Source organism: Callionymus lyra, chromosome 11, assembly GCF_982586985.1.
Source record: "Callionymus lyra chromosome 11, fCalLyr1.hap1.1, whole genome shotgun sequence".
Taxonomy (NCBI): Eukaryota; Metazoa; Chordata; class Actinopteri; order Syngnathiformes; family Callionymidae; genus Callionymus; species Callionymus lyra.
The window spans coordinates 19645755-19664436 of NC_141828.1; the positions used below are offsets into that span (position 1 = coordinate 19645755).

The window sequence follows — 18682 nt, forward strand, 5'->3', positions numbered from 1 at the left end:
AGTCTACATGTACTAGTCGTTAGTCTCTATCAAGAAACAGAATAAAGCAATTATCATAGAGGACGTGGATTGTTCCCTGTTCCATTAGTTGCAGAGAGCTGCGATAGTTCCACATGAAAGACTCTACCGTCGTCCACACAGATACGGGAAATATCTGTGGGCTGCACCATATGTTGTTATTATTTTACAGATGGTCCAAAATAGTGCTCCCTGTCAGAGAAACTATCACTTTCAGACATCTCTTTCTCCCCGAACTAGGCCTTCAGCTTTGCTTAAGTTTGAATAATTTATAGCCTTTTTTTCCCCCATCCTTTTTTTTGTTTTTTTCTCCCTTTCACACGGTGTCTCTTATGTTTGCAGGTTGCTGGGATTAAAGGAGTCTTCCTGTCAAATAAAGTTGTAGAGAACCAAGTGAAAACTTATATCACGTACAACAAAGGAAGAGACTGGCGGCTTCTGCAGGCACCAACCGCTGATCTCCAAGGAAACAGGATCTTTTGTGAGCAGGTAAATGGGCCACTGACACGAAAATACTTTTGGTTATTTAGATTTTAAGCAAAAGCCTTCACCACCCACGGAAGATAAGCCTTTTACATTTGTGTGACATAGTGGTGTGAATTTAATTCTCACTCTCTGAATCTACATCTAAAACGTGTCTTTGTCAGCCGCACTGCTCGTTACATCTGCACCTCCATGTATCGGAGAATCCTTACACCTCCGGTAACATCGTAAGCAAAGACACGGCACCAGGAATTATCATAGCATCAGGTGAGGGGATTATTGGATTTTCACCTCAACCTATGCAATCCTTGATTAAATATCACATCCTCTTTTTGGATTGTGTTTGAAGCTACAGGATTATTTGCAATGTAAATATGCAGTTGATTCCATTGCTTTTGTGTGCAGGAGTTGTTGGGCCAGAATTGACCAGCGCTAATCTCAGCATCTACATCACATCTGATGCTGGAAACACCTGGAAAGAGGTAAAAAAAATATGTGGATTTCAATTCTGCTGATATGAAAGATAATGTTTTTATTAAGGCTAGGATTCTTTTCAGTTTTATTTCCTTCTTTGCTGGGCTCAGAGACACATTTAGCTCCATTCCTATAAGGTGGACTAACAATTCTCTTGGATTTTTGATACCTCTTGAAGGCCTCCTGCTGACGTCGACGGGTAGAGGAAAACAAAAAAGAGAAGGAAGAACGGAAAGACAGGGAGTTTAGGGCGGCAGTTGTCCTGACAGGGAAAAGATCCTGGATACTGTGTCACTATCACTAGGCGAGTTGTAGGAGATCATGGATCTAACAGAATGCTCCGGGGGTGCTGAAATAAAACAGGTGGAGCAGAAGGTCTCTGTGGGAGATTGTGAGTTAGATCTGTACAGGTGATGTGCACTCAAGAGAGACATGAAGACAGAGCTCTGTGTAAGTACCGAACTCCTCCAGCAAGCTCAGACTTGTGCTGTGTCCCATAACATTATGATGAACTTCACTGCTCCTCCAGCCAGCTGTAATCACACCCTGTTTTGTTTATAAAACGAGTCCAATAGAGGTTGAGACTTCCACAATTTATTAAGCGCAGTAGAAAGAACAAATGCTTGACCAGCATTCACAGAAGAGTGGGTGTGGGTATGGTAAACGAGATTTAGAATAGGATCAATGCATTTTGGAGGTTCTATTGACTCCATCAAGCTTCACAGCACCTAAAACAAGTGGAACAAAACAATAATTCTAGAAAATGTATATGAATCCAACATAAGTATATATTAGTAAGTAAGTAAAGGTTATTTGTAAAGCGCCTTTCTAGACCAGGGTCACAAAGCAAAAAAAAGCCTGCACAAATAAAAATGTCAGATATCAGCTGAATAGGAAACGAGTGATTCAACGATAGCTTTCAAAACTCTTCTCGTATCAGTAGCTTGTGTCACGAACAAGGTCTACTAAGAACAATGAATAAAAGCATGTATGAATAATAATTCAGTCTGTGAGATTTATTTAATGTGTGAATTAAACGATGAGTCCATTAAGAAAGTTTCTATCGTTAGCTACAGATTGACAAAGTAGAAAAAATCTCAGATTTCGGCAGAACAAACTAAATATCTGTAATACAGGATTTACTGTTTTTTAATCACATTGCCAGGTGGAATCAAATAGATTGTGAATATGATCGGGATAAGAACAGACCCTTGTGGAACACCACACCATACATATTTTCGTTAATTCAATAGAGGCTTTGCCAGGAGAATCCGTTGACAGTTGGCTATAATGTTAACGATAATCCGTACCCATCCCTAGTTTTGATAATAATCAATTACTGTAGAATTAAACAAGGTTTCATTGAGGTTCAGTGGAGGGTACTTGAGGAGTGAGGGGTACTGGATCCTCTAGCGGGAGGGTTTGTGGTAGCGATAGGCATCCAAACCTTGAAGGGGCTGAAGATTCTGTGTCAAGGATTCTACCTAATTGAGACCATGACTCTCAGTGGATAATAGGGTGGAACGTCATATCCAGGTGGCTGGAGAGATCCTTAGGTGGAGGGATTCAGGCATCTTGGAGTTTTATTCATGAGTGATGGAAAACCTTTTCAGAAGGCCTACAGGACTCATTCCTGTTACGATATTCCAGGTATGTCTATCTAGTAAGAGGCCCTGTGACGGACTAGGAGGCTCTTTAATGACTTGGTAATGCTTCGATGTTCACCAAGAAAAGCTGAAGGAGGTTTTTGGGTGAAAGTAACAGGTCGCTTGATGGATCAATGAATGAATCAACTGGTGGTTAAGCACTTAAAGGTGGAACAGGACAAGGAAGCTGAAAGATGTATATGATTCCAACATATGTTTAAATTGTGTCAGCTGTCAGCCGAAACCGGAAGCGAGTGATTCAACGACAGCTTTCAGAACTCTTCGGGTGTCAGATGCTTGAGTCACAAACAAGGTCTATTTAGGAAAAAGAATAAAAGCATGTATAAATAATAATGAGATTTGAAGAGGAGCCTTGCACTAAGATGTGTCTGATCTGTAAAAAGAACAAGACCAAAGGTAGTACATCGCTTTTTCGCCGCAGGCACACGGCACCCAAAAGTGTTTGTTGTCAGGTCTTCTGTTAAAAATAAAGATGCTTTTAAACTTTCGACTGTCACCTCTGTCCTGCTGCGATTAAGCTAGGCTGCTTCCTTCTGCAGGTTTTTCAGGAAGAGTACAGCGTGTTTTTCCTGAATCAAGGAGGATCTCTAGTGGCCATCCGACACACACCTCTACCAATTAGACACGTTTGGTAAGACGCTCCATGGATGTGTTTTTGGAAGCTGAGTCTTCAAAGGAAGTAGAGAGAATGCTTTCCTGCCTTCTATTTGAGTCTGGTCTGTCTGTGTTCTAACTATTGCTCTCCCCCTAGGCTGAGTTTTGATGAGGGCAGAAACTGGGACAAATATAGCTTCACCTCCTCACCGCTTTACGTCGACGGTGTGCTGGGGGAGCCAGGAGAGGACACCCCCATTATGACGTAAGGAACAGAGATGTGTCAGTCCCGTCTCTTTATGTTTGTAAGGTTTGTCCGAGTAAATCACTTAAGTGCCGCAGGGCGTCGAGTCACTTAGAGGTTTTTTATTTGTTTGTTTGTTTGCACCTGTTTCCCGGCAGGGAATACTTCTCCGGCTGCTACTTTATCAAATATGAAGAATGACATGATAACAAGTGAGAATTATGTCAGAAATATGGTTGGTTTAAAGTCACAACAATTTTACTTGCAAGGAGAGTTTAATACAGAATCTTCTCATCAAATGTCCCATTTTTACTCTGAAGTAAGGGCTGTTTTAGTCACAACTTATAGTCCATCGTGAGTTATTGATTATCCGAGAGGTAAAGTTAAAAACAGTCAAAACACAGACTGCATTACGTTTCATTATTGCTCTTTAATGAAGCATGTTTTTCCCTAATGTCTTCTCTGAGTTAAGAAGTGCCATTTGCGAGATTCATTGCATTTTCAACTACGACCAAGTTTTAAAACACAAGCGATGATTAATGTAATTCCTGTGGCTAAGCAAATTTGATAACACACTCAAACTATAGGCTCCAGCCCCCTCACAACCACATATGGGATTAAAGAAAATGAATAAATTAATGAATAATGTAAATAAAAAAGATCCAGTCCCAAAAAGACACAGAACTCTTATCTATGTGCTATTTAATACCATGAGATCGTATTAGTTGTATATTGGCTGTATTATAGCCCTTTTTATTGTGAATTATTTATTTTTAGTCTTTGTTTTTTCTAGCGGGAATTTTTACATGATTTTACATATATGGGATGATTTATCGAAGTAATTTATCAAACCGATTTAATCATGTTTTATAGAAAACCCGCTGTTTTGAACCGTTATAATTAAAATTGTATAATAATTTGATAGATTTTGTGAAGCTCAGTCTCAATAGTGTTAGTATTTGATTGAACAGCTTCAATAATAGAGAGTAAGTTTAAATTTGACAACCAACTTGGCCTCGGCCTCACAAATCCTTGATCAACTACAAACTGTATTGATGTGAATAGAATTGAACGATGGCGTGATCAGAGTTCAGGGACTGTCATCAAGAAAACCTTATGGTATTATCTTCTTTTCAAAACCTTTAAAGAGGAGAGTAAGAATATCAGTCTAAAATATTGGAGACTTTTGAATCAACTACATGCTCTCGAAAAAATATGTTGAAATAAAGTGTCTGACAAATATGGTGAACAAGAACGTTAACAATATTAATTGTTAATTTTCTTTGTAACCTTAAACTTCATAGAAAAAGTAATTTTGATTGGAAAAGATGTGAAATTAGAAGATTGATATTGAGAAAAAAAATTGCTGACATTCCTGTGTTGCTTGTATAAAAAAATACATTTTAAAACAAATGAATTCAAAGAAATGTTCTGGTTGATTATTGGTCTTGTGTTAAAAGGAGCTGAAATTGTTATTTAATATGTATTTAAATGTCATTTAATTTTGACATAATGAATAACTTTTTATGTATATATTGACAATTACTACAAAATATTACATCAAAATAAAAAAGTTTTTCACCTGAACACTCACTTGTGGTGGCCTCATATTAAAAAGTCAAAGCCTTGTGCTTTATTTTTCTTCAATCTCCTTAAATTTGAAGACTAAAATCTCAGTGAATATATTAAAATCCATCTTAACAAAAGATAAAGAGTTTAGCGTGTTACGTAAGCTACTTAAAGGCTTTGACTAAACTTCTTTCCTCCCTCCTTCATGCAGGATATTCGGGCATTTTAGCCACAGATCTGAGTGGCAACTTGTCAAAATCGACTTTCGCTCCATCTTCCAACATCGCTGCGCTGCTGAAGATTATCAAACATGGCAGTTACACGACCAGGTTACTCAGAATTCATGTTAACTAATTCATGTTGATTTAGCGGCTGATTAAACTCAGCCACATAATAGACTCATGCTGTGTTGAATCATTCATGCTGCATTTTACATTACAGGGCCAAGTTTGCATCATGGGAATGAAGAGATTCTACCAAAAGCTCAAAGAAGACGCGCGATGCATCAAGGCGAGGGATCAGTACGTTTCCCAGACATCGGACTTCTGCCCGTGCACTGAGGCCGACTTTGAGTGGTGAGTGGTTTTTCGGCCCCAGCAGCACCGAAGATTTCATCATTTCGCTGAGATCTGTAGCGGCAACCGGGACGTCTATTAATGATATCTTGTTTTAAAAATGAGGAACTCTATTAAAGAGCAGGGTTATTAGCTTCAGTTAAAGGGAAGGAAGTGATTTGCTTGTTACTGATCCACACATAATGTGTTCATATCACACGAATATGGAGGTTTAATACAAATATTCATTCAGAAATAATTAGTTTGATCCGTGTTCACGTCTTTCGTGTAACCATGTCAGAGCTTCAGAGGTTCTGCTTCACTTTACACTGTCATTCGGCTCAGACTCTTGATTCTTCTTCACAGTGTGTGAATTAAAAAGGCACGAAACCTATCAAGTTACAGTGTTTTGTTTCACATTCCTATTCCTTTTTTTCTGATCATAGAAATGTGACGCCTTCAACTATAGCTGTAAAGTGTTTGAGCTCAAACCCACAAGTACTTTGCTTTATTCAAATGATTTTAATGCTAATAATCCCTATTTTAATTGTATTATTTTTCAGCGACTATGGGTTTGAGAGGCAGAAAGACGGGAGATGCAGTCCGGCATTTTGGTTCGTTCCCTCACCCATGTCTAGAGACTGCATCACGGGGGACAGTTTCCTCAACACCACGGGGTACGTCCTTCACTAGCGTCTTCATGAATCACTTTTATTACGATGCCGTGCGACACCTACGCCTGCGTGTCTTGTTTTTCAGGTATCGGAAAGGGTTGTCCAACAACTGCACGGATGGCAGTCTGCTCAAGTACAGTCCGAAGCGACAGAAGTGTCCCAGCTGGCCCCCGCGGGGCCTCCAGCTGTTCACCAGTGAAGGGACATTGGTGGCAACACTCGACAAGAATGTCACTTTCCTTGTGTTTCTGGAAGAGGTAAGAAATAAATCAGAATATGTTTGTTTGTAAACAGAAAAAACTGACTTTTTTTATTTATTTTCCTTTATCTCAATTTTAAGAATGTCTCTTTCTCTATCCCGCGTTCATCAGCTGGAAAAGACAATAGGAAGAGCCTTTAATGCATGTTGTCTAAAGCACTCTGAAATTTGCCTCAAAATAATACTGACAGAATCTGACACTTTCAAAGTCTTTCATGGAAACATGTTCAAAGACGAACGCTTTTGAAAAAGTTATTTTATATTCTTCCGGCGCAGTAAAGCACTTGTGCCTTTGCATCTTGTTCACGAGGTTCACGAGGGAAAGATGGAGCGAGAGATTGGCGGGTGGGTGCGACAAGGACAGAAGAGAGTTTTCTCTACTTTTATGAGATATGATGAAGAGCTCAGTCCTCAGAGAGACACTCAAAGTAGAATAGTTTGCATCGAGAGAAGAAAATGTATCTCTATTATCTATCCATCTATCTATCTATCTATCTATCTATCTATCCATCTATCTATCTATCTATCTGATTATTTATCTGATTGTTTATGTGATTATTCATCTGATTATAGATGTATTTATTTATTTGATTATTGATTTTATTATGGACTGACAGTTTATATGATTATTTTTGTGATTTTTTATTTTATTATTGATCTGATCATTGATCTGATTATATATCTAATTATTTATGTGATTATTGATTTGATTATTGACTGATTATTGATTTGATTATTGATTTGATTATTGACTGATTATTTATTTGATTATTGATCTGATTGATTATGTGATTGTTTATCTGATTATTCATCTGATTATAGATGTATTTATTTATTTGATTTTATTATTGACCGATAGTTTATATGATTATTTCTGTGATTATTTATTTGATTATTGATTTTATTATTGACCGATAGTTTATCTGATTATTTCTGTGATTATTTATTTGATTATTGATCTGATCATTGATCTGATTATATATCTAATTATCTATGTGATTATTGATTTGATTATTGACTGATTATTGATTTGATTATTGACTGATTATTTATTTGATAATTGATTTGATTATTGACTAATTGTTTATATGATTATTCCTGTGACTATTTATCACATTATTTTTGTGATTATTGATTTGATTATTGACAGATTATTTATCCGATTATTGACTGATTAAGTATATAATTATTTATCTGAATATTTATTGGATTTATAATAGAATTGATGTATCTAAATATTTACCTAATTACCAATTTGATTATTGATCAAAATATGTATCTTAATTTATTTTAATAAATAACCTCAATTATTATCTTGTTTTTAAAAAAATAATTAAAATACTTATTTAACCCTTGTGTTATATCGGGGTCAAGGTGACCCGGAGGCCCGAAAATAAATGTATTTTTGGTATCACATATCACGTGTTGTTCAAGGTGAACAACCTCCCAGGCTTCCAGAAATACTTATGCAGTTGTGCAGGTCGTTCACCTTGAACCAAAGACAACACAGGGGTTAGGAGAATAATGTTTTCAGATGTTCTGATTTAATTCATGGGAAATGTTTCAAATTGAAGGGTCTCGGCTCCACCACCAGCATCACGGTGGACTTCGGTGACGGGACCGCCATCTCGTACGTGAACATCAGCTCCATTGAAGACGGGGTGAAGCACGTTTACGATAAAGTCGGCATCTACCTGGTCTCTGCTGTGGCACGGAACACTCTGGGATATAATCGAGTGATGCTCTACCTGCACGTGTCTTGTGAGTGTTAACCGTTTCATTTTTAAAAGCTGATCCGAATACTTAAAATGTAAGATGGATTCCTAAGTGATGTATTTCTTTGTATTTATTTTTGAGCTAGCTTTAGAAGATCTTGTAGAGTTAGCAAAACAGTTGGTGGGGAAACACTTTTATTTGTAGGAATTAGTATATACAAGATAAAACATCACAACACAGACAAGGAAGGGAGCTTCTTCTGCACCACAGAGAGTGATAAATCATTTAAAGGATGTGTAAGCACAGATGGCAACACCACAAAAAAGTGAATCATCTGATCCTTCATTTTAATTTAGTTTAACTGATCTGTTTCACATGTTCTTAGAAAGCATATTGGTTTTAAAAATCTGAAAATTAATTTTGTTTAGGAAGGACATCATGTAATATAAAGAGAACAGGATTAAAATGAAATCTAATTAGTCACAATGTCGGACAATTTTATATCATCCTGGAGAAAACAAAAATGATTTAAAGAACTACTATCTATCTTAGGATATGTGTTTTTTCTGATTTTGTCCGTCTGACTCATGTTTTCCGATTGACTTGACTCACTGTGAGTTTCATCTTCGGTCCCAATAGAAAGATTAATTGCTGCATTTATGACAGAGAAAGGAAAAATAACACTTATCTTTAACTGGTTCTCAGAACCTGAGACGTAAAAATGCACTTCCCTCTCTAGATTTCCACACTCTTAGCTCCACTGGAACTTGAAATTGGCTCATTAAAGTTCAGCTCCATCCAATAAGTTGGTTCCAAATACCACCTCCTCCGGCGTGGGTGTAGAATCTGACAGTATTTTTTCTATTTCCTTGTTGATGCACAGTGTCTCCGGTCAGCTTGAATTCAGCTCATTACAAAAGATTCCCACAGCGACATTTTCATGGCAGAGAAAAATACTGCCGCGCTGATGTTCCTCCGACGTCCACTTCTTCTTCCGAGCCACACTTCTCCGTGTCACACTCCTTCACAACTGTTTAAAGCACCAGTCGGGAACCATTAAGTTATTTTAGCAAAATGTGTGAATCCAGTGTTTCGTCTCCGAAAGGTCAACTCGAACAAGTCCAGCTGGCTTCTTCTTCAGTTGCCGTCAAGAATAAAGCCGTGAACTTGACCACTGTGTTGAAGCCGCAGAACGTTGGAACGGTGACTTACTACTGGTGGTTTGAAAATAAAACGGAGGTAAAATTCCTTTTAAATGACTTATTTGTTGTTGTTTTCTTATTAATTCTGTCTTTTTTTTGTTGTTGTAGCCACTCGTCACTCTGGAAGGTGGAACGTCTGTTACCTTCAACAAAGTTGGAATTTTCACCGTGACGGTTCAGGCAGCTGTCGGGAACAACGTCCTCCAGGACCAGATGTCTATTTCAGTTTATGGTAAAAAAATATATATATATGTTTTTTTACATTTGAGTTTTAACTTTAACTGGTTGATCGCATCAGTGAATAAGAAATTCAATTAATAAATTATCTCTGTAATGGGCTTAAAAAATATATATTTTACAATAAAACATTACGTAGACATTATTACTTGTTTTAAATATTTTATTAAATCAGTTTCATTTTAACATCTTATTCATCTGCAATTTTTCCTGCATTCAGAATTAAATATGTAATTTAATACAAATGTTATTTTTATTTTATTTTTTTATTTTAACGCAAAATCCAAAAAAAAAAAAAAGAATGTATTATCTGTTTCCCAGCAAAGTTAATACAAAACAAAATATTCAAAGCATAATTTTATAAAGTAAGATAAGATTATTTACTTAAATGATGGGAAAGTACATTTGTATTTGTATATATATATACTGTATATATATATGTTTTTAAAAAAGAAAAAAATATATATATACAGTACTTTGCAAAAGTTGTATGCAGGTGTGAAAAAAAAATGCTTCAAACTAAGATTGCTTTCAAAAATATAAAGAATATATTATTGTTTTAATCATTTTACAAAATGCAAAGTGAGCGAACAAAAGCATCAAACCTGCATCAATTCTTAAAGGTACTTTTGCACAAAGTCAGGTGTTTCGTAGGATTATAATGAGGTGTATGATCTACAAATTATACCAAACAGATGCTAATGATCATCAATTTCACAAGTAGGTTGAAACACAGTCATTGAGTGATAAAGATACAGATGTGTAGGAGCTTAAAACTGTGTGAGGAACAAACTCTGCTACCAAGCTGAGGTTGAGGAAGACAGTTTTTATGTCACCATGGCAGGACTGAGCACAGCAACAAGATACAAGGTAGTTCTTACATCAGCCAGGTTTCTCCCAGACAAAGATTTCAAAGCAGATTGGGGTTTCAAGATATGCTGTTTTTTGAAGAAGCACAATGAAACGGGTAACATTGAGGATCGTAGACGCAGTGGTCGGCCAAAGAAACTTAGTGCAGCAGATGAAAGACACATCAAGCTTATTTCCCCTTGAAATCGTAAGATGTTCGAGAGAGACAGAAACCAGTGGGTGCCACAGGTACACACATCTACTGTCGGAGAAGTGTGGCCAGAAGTGGTATTTCATGGAAGAGTTGCAGCCAAAAAGTCATTCCTCCAACATGGAAACAAGGCCAAGCGACTCAACTATTCACGAAAAAATAGGAACTGGCAGAAAAATGGCAGCAGGTGCTCTGGACTGATGAATCAACATTTGTAATATTTGGCTGTAGCAGAAGTTTGTACGCCGGAGGGCTGGAGAGCCGTACAATAATGAGTGTCTACATGCAACAGAGAAATCTGGTGGAGGTTCCTTGCAAGTTTGGGGCTGCATTTCTTCAAATGGAGTTTAAGATTTGGTCTGGATTAATGGTATTAATGCTGAGAAATACAGATACTTATCCATCATGCAATACCATCAGGTATATACGTATGATTGGCACAAAATGTGTTCTGCAGCAGGACAACGAACCCAAGCATACAGGCAAATTCATTGAGAAATATCTTCAGCGTAAAGAAGAAGAAGAATAAAGTAGCTATTTTTAAATCAATAAAAACCATAAACAATAATGATAAGTGGGATAAATACACATTCACAACTTCCACTGGAAACGTCTCACTGTGAAACCGAATCAATCCATCACATGTTGACATAGATAGGAATAGATAAGGAATGCCTTTCATTGAGACCCCATTTCAATTCCTCGCGGGTTATTCCATGTTACGCTGCGTCTAAAAATGTCGTAAATGAAAGATCCTTTTAGGTCTTCTGTGATTTCAGTCATGGGATTTCTCCCACCGTCTCTGTAAAGGCCACGAGTTATTTCTGAAATCTGAGTCAAAGGGAAAAAAATCCTCGAGGACGAAGCACAGAAACTGATACACTCGCACAAACTGGTAGATGCCCCGGGAGAAAAGTGTGGCGTGATTTATAAAGTAAATCTGTGGAAATAAAACCCAAAACATTAGTGTCTGGTGTATGGTGGAGTTACAGCGCCCTTAGTGGCCTAAAAGAGTAGTACAATAACAATAGTTTCATATCCATATTTATTTGTTCTCACCAAATGTGAAAAAAAAACAAAGAAAAAAATATGTAATACTTTAATTAGATTTATTATTTTTTCTGAAATAATTAAATACACTTAAACTATGCTCTTATATTATTTAACATATCATTTCAAATAATTTTGCACTTTTTTCTGATGTGTGTGACATATACAAATGATTTAATTCAATTCAATTCAATTCAATTCAATTTTATTTAAAGTGTCTTATCATAACAAAGTTATGTCAAGACACTATACAGTTGAAATAAGACTACAGTTGATTAAGGAAAAATAGATCCCAGCAATTCAACAAAGAGCAAGAAACAAAACACTGTACAGTGAGCTGTACAGTGAGCAATGGCGAGGAAAAACTTCCCTTTAGAAGGCAGAAACCTCGAGCGGAACCAGACTCATTGTTGACGGCCTGCCGCTTTGACCGGCTGGGAGGAAGGATGGGGGGGTAGACAGATGGATAAGGAGAGGAGTGAGGGAGGATATAGTGAGAGAAAAGAGGAGAGTGTAGGAGGGTCCATGGGGGTGCTGGAGAGAACTCGGGATCTGATGACGTGGTGGAGATCCTGGATCAGCAGCAGCTCTGGAGGTGGATCCCTGGATCAGCAGCAGCTCTGGAGGTGGATCCCTGGGGCTCCGGGAGAGAAATAAAAAGGTGTGGGTTTGGGACAAATGTATACAATACACAGGTATACAGACTCTGGTGACGGGTGAAGTTATATAGAGGGGGGGGGGGGGGGGGTTGAAATAGCCAGGCCAGAGGGCACATACCTAGCACAGCAGGATCCAGACACAGGGGCCCAAGCCGCGGCAGGAACCCGCGGGAGACCAGGACCCGGCAGGCGAGATAACCACCAGAGCCGACCCCAAACACCAGCGAGAAGGCGGACCACCACCGGGGGCGTGAGAGGGCAAGCACAGGCGAGGACGACCGAGGAAGCAGAGAGAGGGAGGCACCAGGCGCAGGCATGGAGGCAGAGGGACAGCCAGAAGAACAAGTCAGGGGATAGGGCCCCGGGGCCAGGCCGGGCCACTGAAGACCCCCAGACCGTCAGGCTGCCACCAAGTCCATAGCAGGGGACCGAGTCAAGGAGATAGGGATCCACCACAGCAGCGGCGGCGGAGCCCCCCCCAATACCCTGCGGACACGGCCAGTAGCCGGGTCGAGTGCCACCGCATGAGCCCGGGGGAGCAATGGCCAGGCACCGGCTCAGGTCCCCCGGTGAGAGTCCCCCGGGCCACAGGGGGGCCACGGCTGTGCGGGCAGGGCGGGGGTAATGGGGCTGCAGCCGTCCGGGAACGGCCCCCAATCTTTGAACTGTAGACCGTCCCCAACAGCCACAGCCCACCTCCCCCATGTCTATGATTATCAGAGATTATTTAGTTTTAAAATATACATCATTTAATTAATATTGTTTAATATATACATATAAAGAAGTGTAAATGTCATTTTATGTGATCGCTAAAAGCATCTAGTTGGATTTAATTCAAATATAATTCAACTAAAAGCAGGCTAACCTTTAGATCACCTCAGGTATGAAGTGTTTCCGCGATGAAGGAAGGTACTGACTCGCATCACATTCAGTTTCTAGTTTTTTGTTTTCTGTTTAAATTTAGTTACGTGAACTAGTATTTAACTACTCCTTAGTGATGGTTTGATGAAGCTTCATGAAGCAGTGTCATTATTTTCAGAGTCCACTAGATGGCGGTCTCTGCAGTATTTTCCTGTTTTGAACTGTTCTAATGAAACGTCACATCATTTTTTAACTGATGGCGCCACCTACTGACCTCTAAACAATAAGGCACTGCTTCATGACGCTTCATCAGCACATCACTACTACTTCCCTAATTGAGTGCGATAACACTTTCACTTCTTCAATGTTATATTCTAGAGCAGGGGTAGGGAACCTGGTCCAGAAAGAGCCGCAGTGGGTGCAGGTTTTCGTTCCAACCATTCAAGAGGACACATTTTATCCAATCAGGTGTCTTAGGAGTGTAATCAGTTGATTGTCAGTCTGGTGTTGCTTGTTCAGCTGAAACCTCATTGGTTAAACTGTACATGCTTGATCGGTTGGAACAAAAACCTGCCCCCACTGCGGCTCTTTCTGGACCAGGTTCCCTACCCCTGTTCTAGAGGTATATTAGTAACATAAGACAAACCTCTGCATGTTTTGAAATCTATTAAGTGGTTGAAACATTGTCTCGACTTCAGACAAGTACCATCCTCGTGCCAACCTTTTGACCTCCTGTTGCGAGGTAGAAAAGTGCTACACGTCCCTCCAGAGAACACACATGCACCGAGTTGACAGAAGCACATTTTCTGAAGCCCACATGAACTAACATGAAGGCCAAGTTTGCAGCTCTGTGGTGGTTGACTCAGGATGTTGGCGACCTCACGTGGCCCCTCTTATGCTCTGGTTACTTTAACTGTGCTACAGAACCACTGACGGTTGACTGGAATATTCAGCAGCGAGGAGACTTTTAAATCTGGAGTTGTGGCCCCGGCGTGACAACCCTTACCCTGAATATTGTATGTTGACTGTTGAATACAACTAAATTATGACCGGTCTTGTGAAAATAACAACATTTTGAGTGTTTGAAGCCTGTTAAAACATTTGCCTCTGAATGAGATGAAGACTGAGTTGCTCAGTGGGAGGTCGTCAGAGAAAACGTGTTTGAGACGAGCTTTCTTGTCCGACTCAGGGAAGAATCTTAGCAGGAATCGTTACAGGATCATGAGCACTGTTTGAAAAATTCTACTGTAATTGTGACGTATATTGTGTTTTGCTGTTTGTTTGTCTGTTTCTCTTTTGAGCAAGCAACTGATGATAAAGTCACTTCCTGTTTTTACTTTTACTAAATGAAGTAAAAAATACGTATCTAGTAGTGATGTGTCGATGAGGTCTCATGAAACACCTGTCAGTTGCCTTTTAAAATTAAGATACTGTATCATGATACTTCAATTTGGCATCGTGTTTAGTTTTTTCACTTTTCATGTTAATCAATGTATTTTTAATTATTATAAATATTTACATTTTCTTTTCTTACATTTTGTACTATAAATATTGTGATATATTTAAAGTACAAAAAAAAGAATATATCTATATATCTCTATATATATATGCATGTGTGTGTATTTTTACGTATGTGTTTGCATAATTACATTATTATTATATATTATATATTGTGGCATTATATGACATTTTTTTTTTAATTATTCATTTTATATTTGACTGTATATATGTGTGTGTATGTGTCTGTGGGTGTATATGTGTGTGTGTATGGGTTGGTGTGTGTGTAAGTGTAGGAATGTGTGTGTGTGTGTTTTTATACATGTGTGTTTCTTTAGGTGTGTGTGTGTGTGTGTGTATGTGCATTTGGGTGTAGGTGTGTATATGTGTGTGTGTGGCTGTTGATGTGTGTGGGTGTGTGTAGGTGTGTGTGGGTGGCTGTGTGTATGTGTGTGTGTCTGTGTGTGTATGCTTGTGTGTGTCTGTAGGTGTGTGTGCGTGCAGGTGTGTGTGTTTCTTTGGGACAACATGTCTATTTCAGTTTATGGTAAAACTATCTTTCTCCGTTTTGTTTTTTTTAATGTAAATGAAAATTAAGAAACTGTATCATAATACTTCCCTTTGAAAGGCCACTAGATGTCACTCTAAGGTTGAAAACAATGCCAGGTTTCATTCAATGAGTGGATCAGAGCTAAAGATTATAAAGCCGAGAGCACCATCTAGTGGCCGTTCTTATTAAAGTATCATGATACGGCGTCTTCACCACGAAGCAGTTTCATGAAAGTTTGTCAAACTCTTTCTTGAATATTCCCGTCAGATTATTTCCAGTCCCACCTGCTGGCGTTCTCCTCCAACCTGGACGAGATGAATCCGGGTGTTTCGGAGTGGCGGGGCGACATTGGCAGAGTGGTGACGCGCTCCATCGCTCAGGTGAGGAATCCAAAGCCATTAGAAAACATCATTGGAGGGAATTTCACAAATTACCACTTTCATATCGCGGCAATTAGCAGCTTGGCAGCGGAAAGAGGAGAGAAAAAAAAAAAAAACCCGGTGCCAGCCGGTCGCATTCCCCGCTCCTGCTTTAGAGCAATATAAGGACGTCGCTTCATGTCGAGACTTCCACCCCCGACACTTGTAGTGTCTTTAACCTCGACCGCGGCGTAATTAGTCGTCAGCCGGGCAAGGCCTGACATGGCACATCACCCAAAATCATTAGAGCTCTTTTGACGGAACTCGGCGGATGCATTAAAGGGCAGGCCGACTGTTATGACAGTTAACATTTGCTCTCTGAAGCCGCGCGCCAACGGAGAAGGATGTTCGCTCAAGTCATCCCTCTCGCATGTTGTCACCGCGTCTGAAAGGCAGCAGGTTATGTAAAAGACCTAGATGTGAGCTCTAAATAGATCCTACAGTAGCCCCTCAGTATGAAACATTCACTTTGACCTTCAGTCTTGTCAGATACTTGGGAGGTTAGCACTGACAGCAGACCTCTGGTTACGGAAGAAAGCACTAAAAGCCCTGGCCTTTACCGGGGTCTGTCAGAGGGAGTTTGAATATTCCAGGTGACGTGTGCATCCTCTTCCGACAGACAATGGAATTGTAAGAAAACGATAAATGAGTCCAAAAGACGAGTTATTAGGGAGAGTCACAGAGAAAAGGCACCAAGTTTTTCTAATGAGATGTTGTTGTTGTTGTTGTTGTGGTCGTGACTGAAGGTCACGGGAATAAACGAGGAGCAGCTCCTGGTGACGGTGCTTCCAGGGTTACCCACCACCGCCGAGATCTTCATTGTGCCGGAGAGGAAGCCGGGCGGAGGAGTCGTCGGGGAAAAGTCGGCCAACTTGGATCAGGTAGAGCCCACTTTGATGGATGCAGAACAAATACACCCATGTTACCATTTATTATATTATTTATGAATGACGTGGTGTTGGGTCTGTTCTTATGATTTATTTATTTTATTAATCCATTTTTTTCTGAAATTTCTTTTTACATTTTAAATGTTTGTATGCCATTACAATATCATATATATAATTGTATATATTATTCTGTATGTACAAATGATTTACAATTACAATTTACTTTTTTTTCTTCTTCTTTTTTTTAAAGTTCGAAATAAAGTTTATTTTTCATTATATGACATTTTTTGGTATCTTGTTTTGTTATTTCACTTTTTATTTATTTATGAGTCCAATTTCATTTTACATTATGACTAGTTTTTAACTGTTTACCTTTTCTTTTCTTTCCTTTTTGCACTCTATATATTTTGCTGTTTATAGACACAGTATGATGTTTTTAACTCATAGCCTTAAACTTTGGACTTTAGACTTTAGACTTTCTTTAATTGTCACTGCACAGAAAACACAGCAGTGAAACTGGCTAAGAAATGTCGTTGCTTGGCAACCGTTAAAAAACACAGCAGAGTGAATGTTTATATAAAAAGTATAAATATAAATATGAATAAGTTAAAAATAGTGTTATAAATAGAATAAATACATAATATATTAAATATTGTTAAGTAATATTTCATTCAACAGTCTGATGTTAGTTGCATAGTTATATATATTTACATTTTTAAAAGTGTTGTGTCGTATTTCCCTTGTATTATACATAAATATTTTCTGACTTTTTACCATTTTTATTTGATTGACATATTTATTCCTTTTTTTGTACTCTGGAAATATTTTTGCCCTAAATTAATTTAATATTCTACTGACCTAAACATTTTTTTTTTTTTTACTTTTACTAATTTAGTTTAATTTGAATGTCCAGCATTATCTTTGCAGTACTTGGATGAGAATACATTTGTATCATAAATTAAGTTTTCATAAGGCCACTTACAATAATGTTACACTAGATGGCAGTGTTGTATCTCCAAGAACATACTTTAAATTTATTGAGCTATTATGTCCATTTTTTTCTTACCTAGTTCAAGTTGTTTTAAGGTCAAACGTACATGGTCACCACAGACAGAGGCCGCTCTAAGGGTCACTACCAATGGCTTCATCCTGCGGCTCCTGACGCCTAGAAGTCATATTTTAACTTCCAAAATGTAAGATTCAATTTGAGGAGAAGGTTGGCATCTCGCCTGTGGAGGCTGTGGCACTAAATCATAATGTGTGATGGGAAACAAGAGTTATCAATGCAGCCTGATTAAAAAAGTTCGCACTCTATCGCCACCTAAAGTTTTCTTGGACAAGAATGGATGTGGACATGATGCTCATTGTGATGGATCGCTGGTGTCTGCCAAGTCTCGAGACCTCGTGCATATATTTACATGCAGCAGTGTGATAAATACACAACTGCACACAACAAGTGAGAACAACATGACAGTCGGTTAACGTATTGCTCTTAACGTATTGCGCGCTATATAAATAAATATTACTTACTTACTTACTTTAAGTTCAATGATAACTTTAATATTGCTTTAATATTAAAAGTATTGCTTATATTGTGGTGTGCTCGAAATATATTTGTTTAAAAAAGAGAAGAGAAGTTAATCCAACTGGGTTTTAATTCCTGGGCGTGACACTAAAATCCTCTCCATCTAAAAGTTACTCATAGGGTTCTAGTGTATAAGTAAGGGAGTAAATAATTTAGATTTTTAAAGTTGAAGCCACTTGTTCATACAATAAAATAAGAAATTCACTTCAAATTCATTTTTTTTTGTTTGTTTTTATTTGTAATTCTGGAAGAGGGTGTTCTCTTAAAGCCAGACCAGTTGAGAACCACTAATGTATATTATTGATCATAAATCAACTGCTCATTTCACTTCTATGGAACTCACCTGAGTTTTAACCCGATTTTAAACACGATATTTATTAAATTAATTACACTTTAGTTAGTCAGAGATCATCATTAAATTAA

General features: G+C 38.3%; 1 protein-coding gene across 1 annotated transcript in view; it reads left to right on the plus strand.

The window, feature by feature from the left end:
• The window catches only part of LOC148069554 (VPS10 domain-containing receptor SorCS1-like), an 85297-nt gene that overhangs the window by 56438 nt on the left and 10177 nt on the right, over positions 1-18682 (plus strand). Inside the window, exons 10-23 of the mRNA XM_087802199.1 lie at positions 361-507; positions 666-768; positions 907-983; positions 3182-3273; positions 3394-3501; positions 5261-5378; positions 5491-5624; positions 6167-6280; positions 6363-6534; positions 8111-8297; positions 9358-9491; positions 9563-9686; positions 15636-15748; positions 16534-16668. Coding sequence (XP_087658325.1) covers positions 361-507; positions 666-768; positions 907-983; positions 3182-3273; positions 3394-3501; positions 5261-5378; positions 5491-5624; positions 6167-6280; positions 6363-6534; positions 8111-8297; positions 9358-9491; positions 9563-9686; positions 15636-15748; positions 16534-16668 — 1758 coding nt within the window. The remainder of the gene's footprint in view (positions 1-360; positions 508-665; positions 769-906; positions 984-3181; positions 3274-3393; positions 3502-5260; positions 5379-5490; positions 5625-6166; positions 6281-6362; positions 6535-8110; positions 8298-9357; positions 9492-9562; positions 9687-15635; positions 15749-16533; positions 16669-18682) is intronic.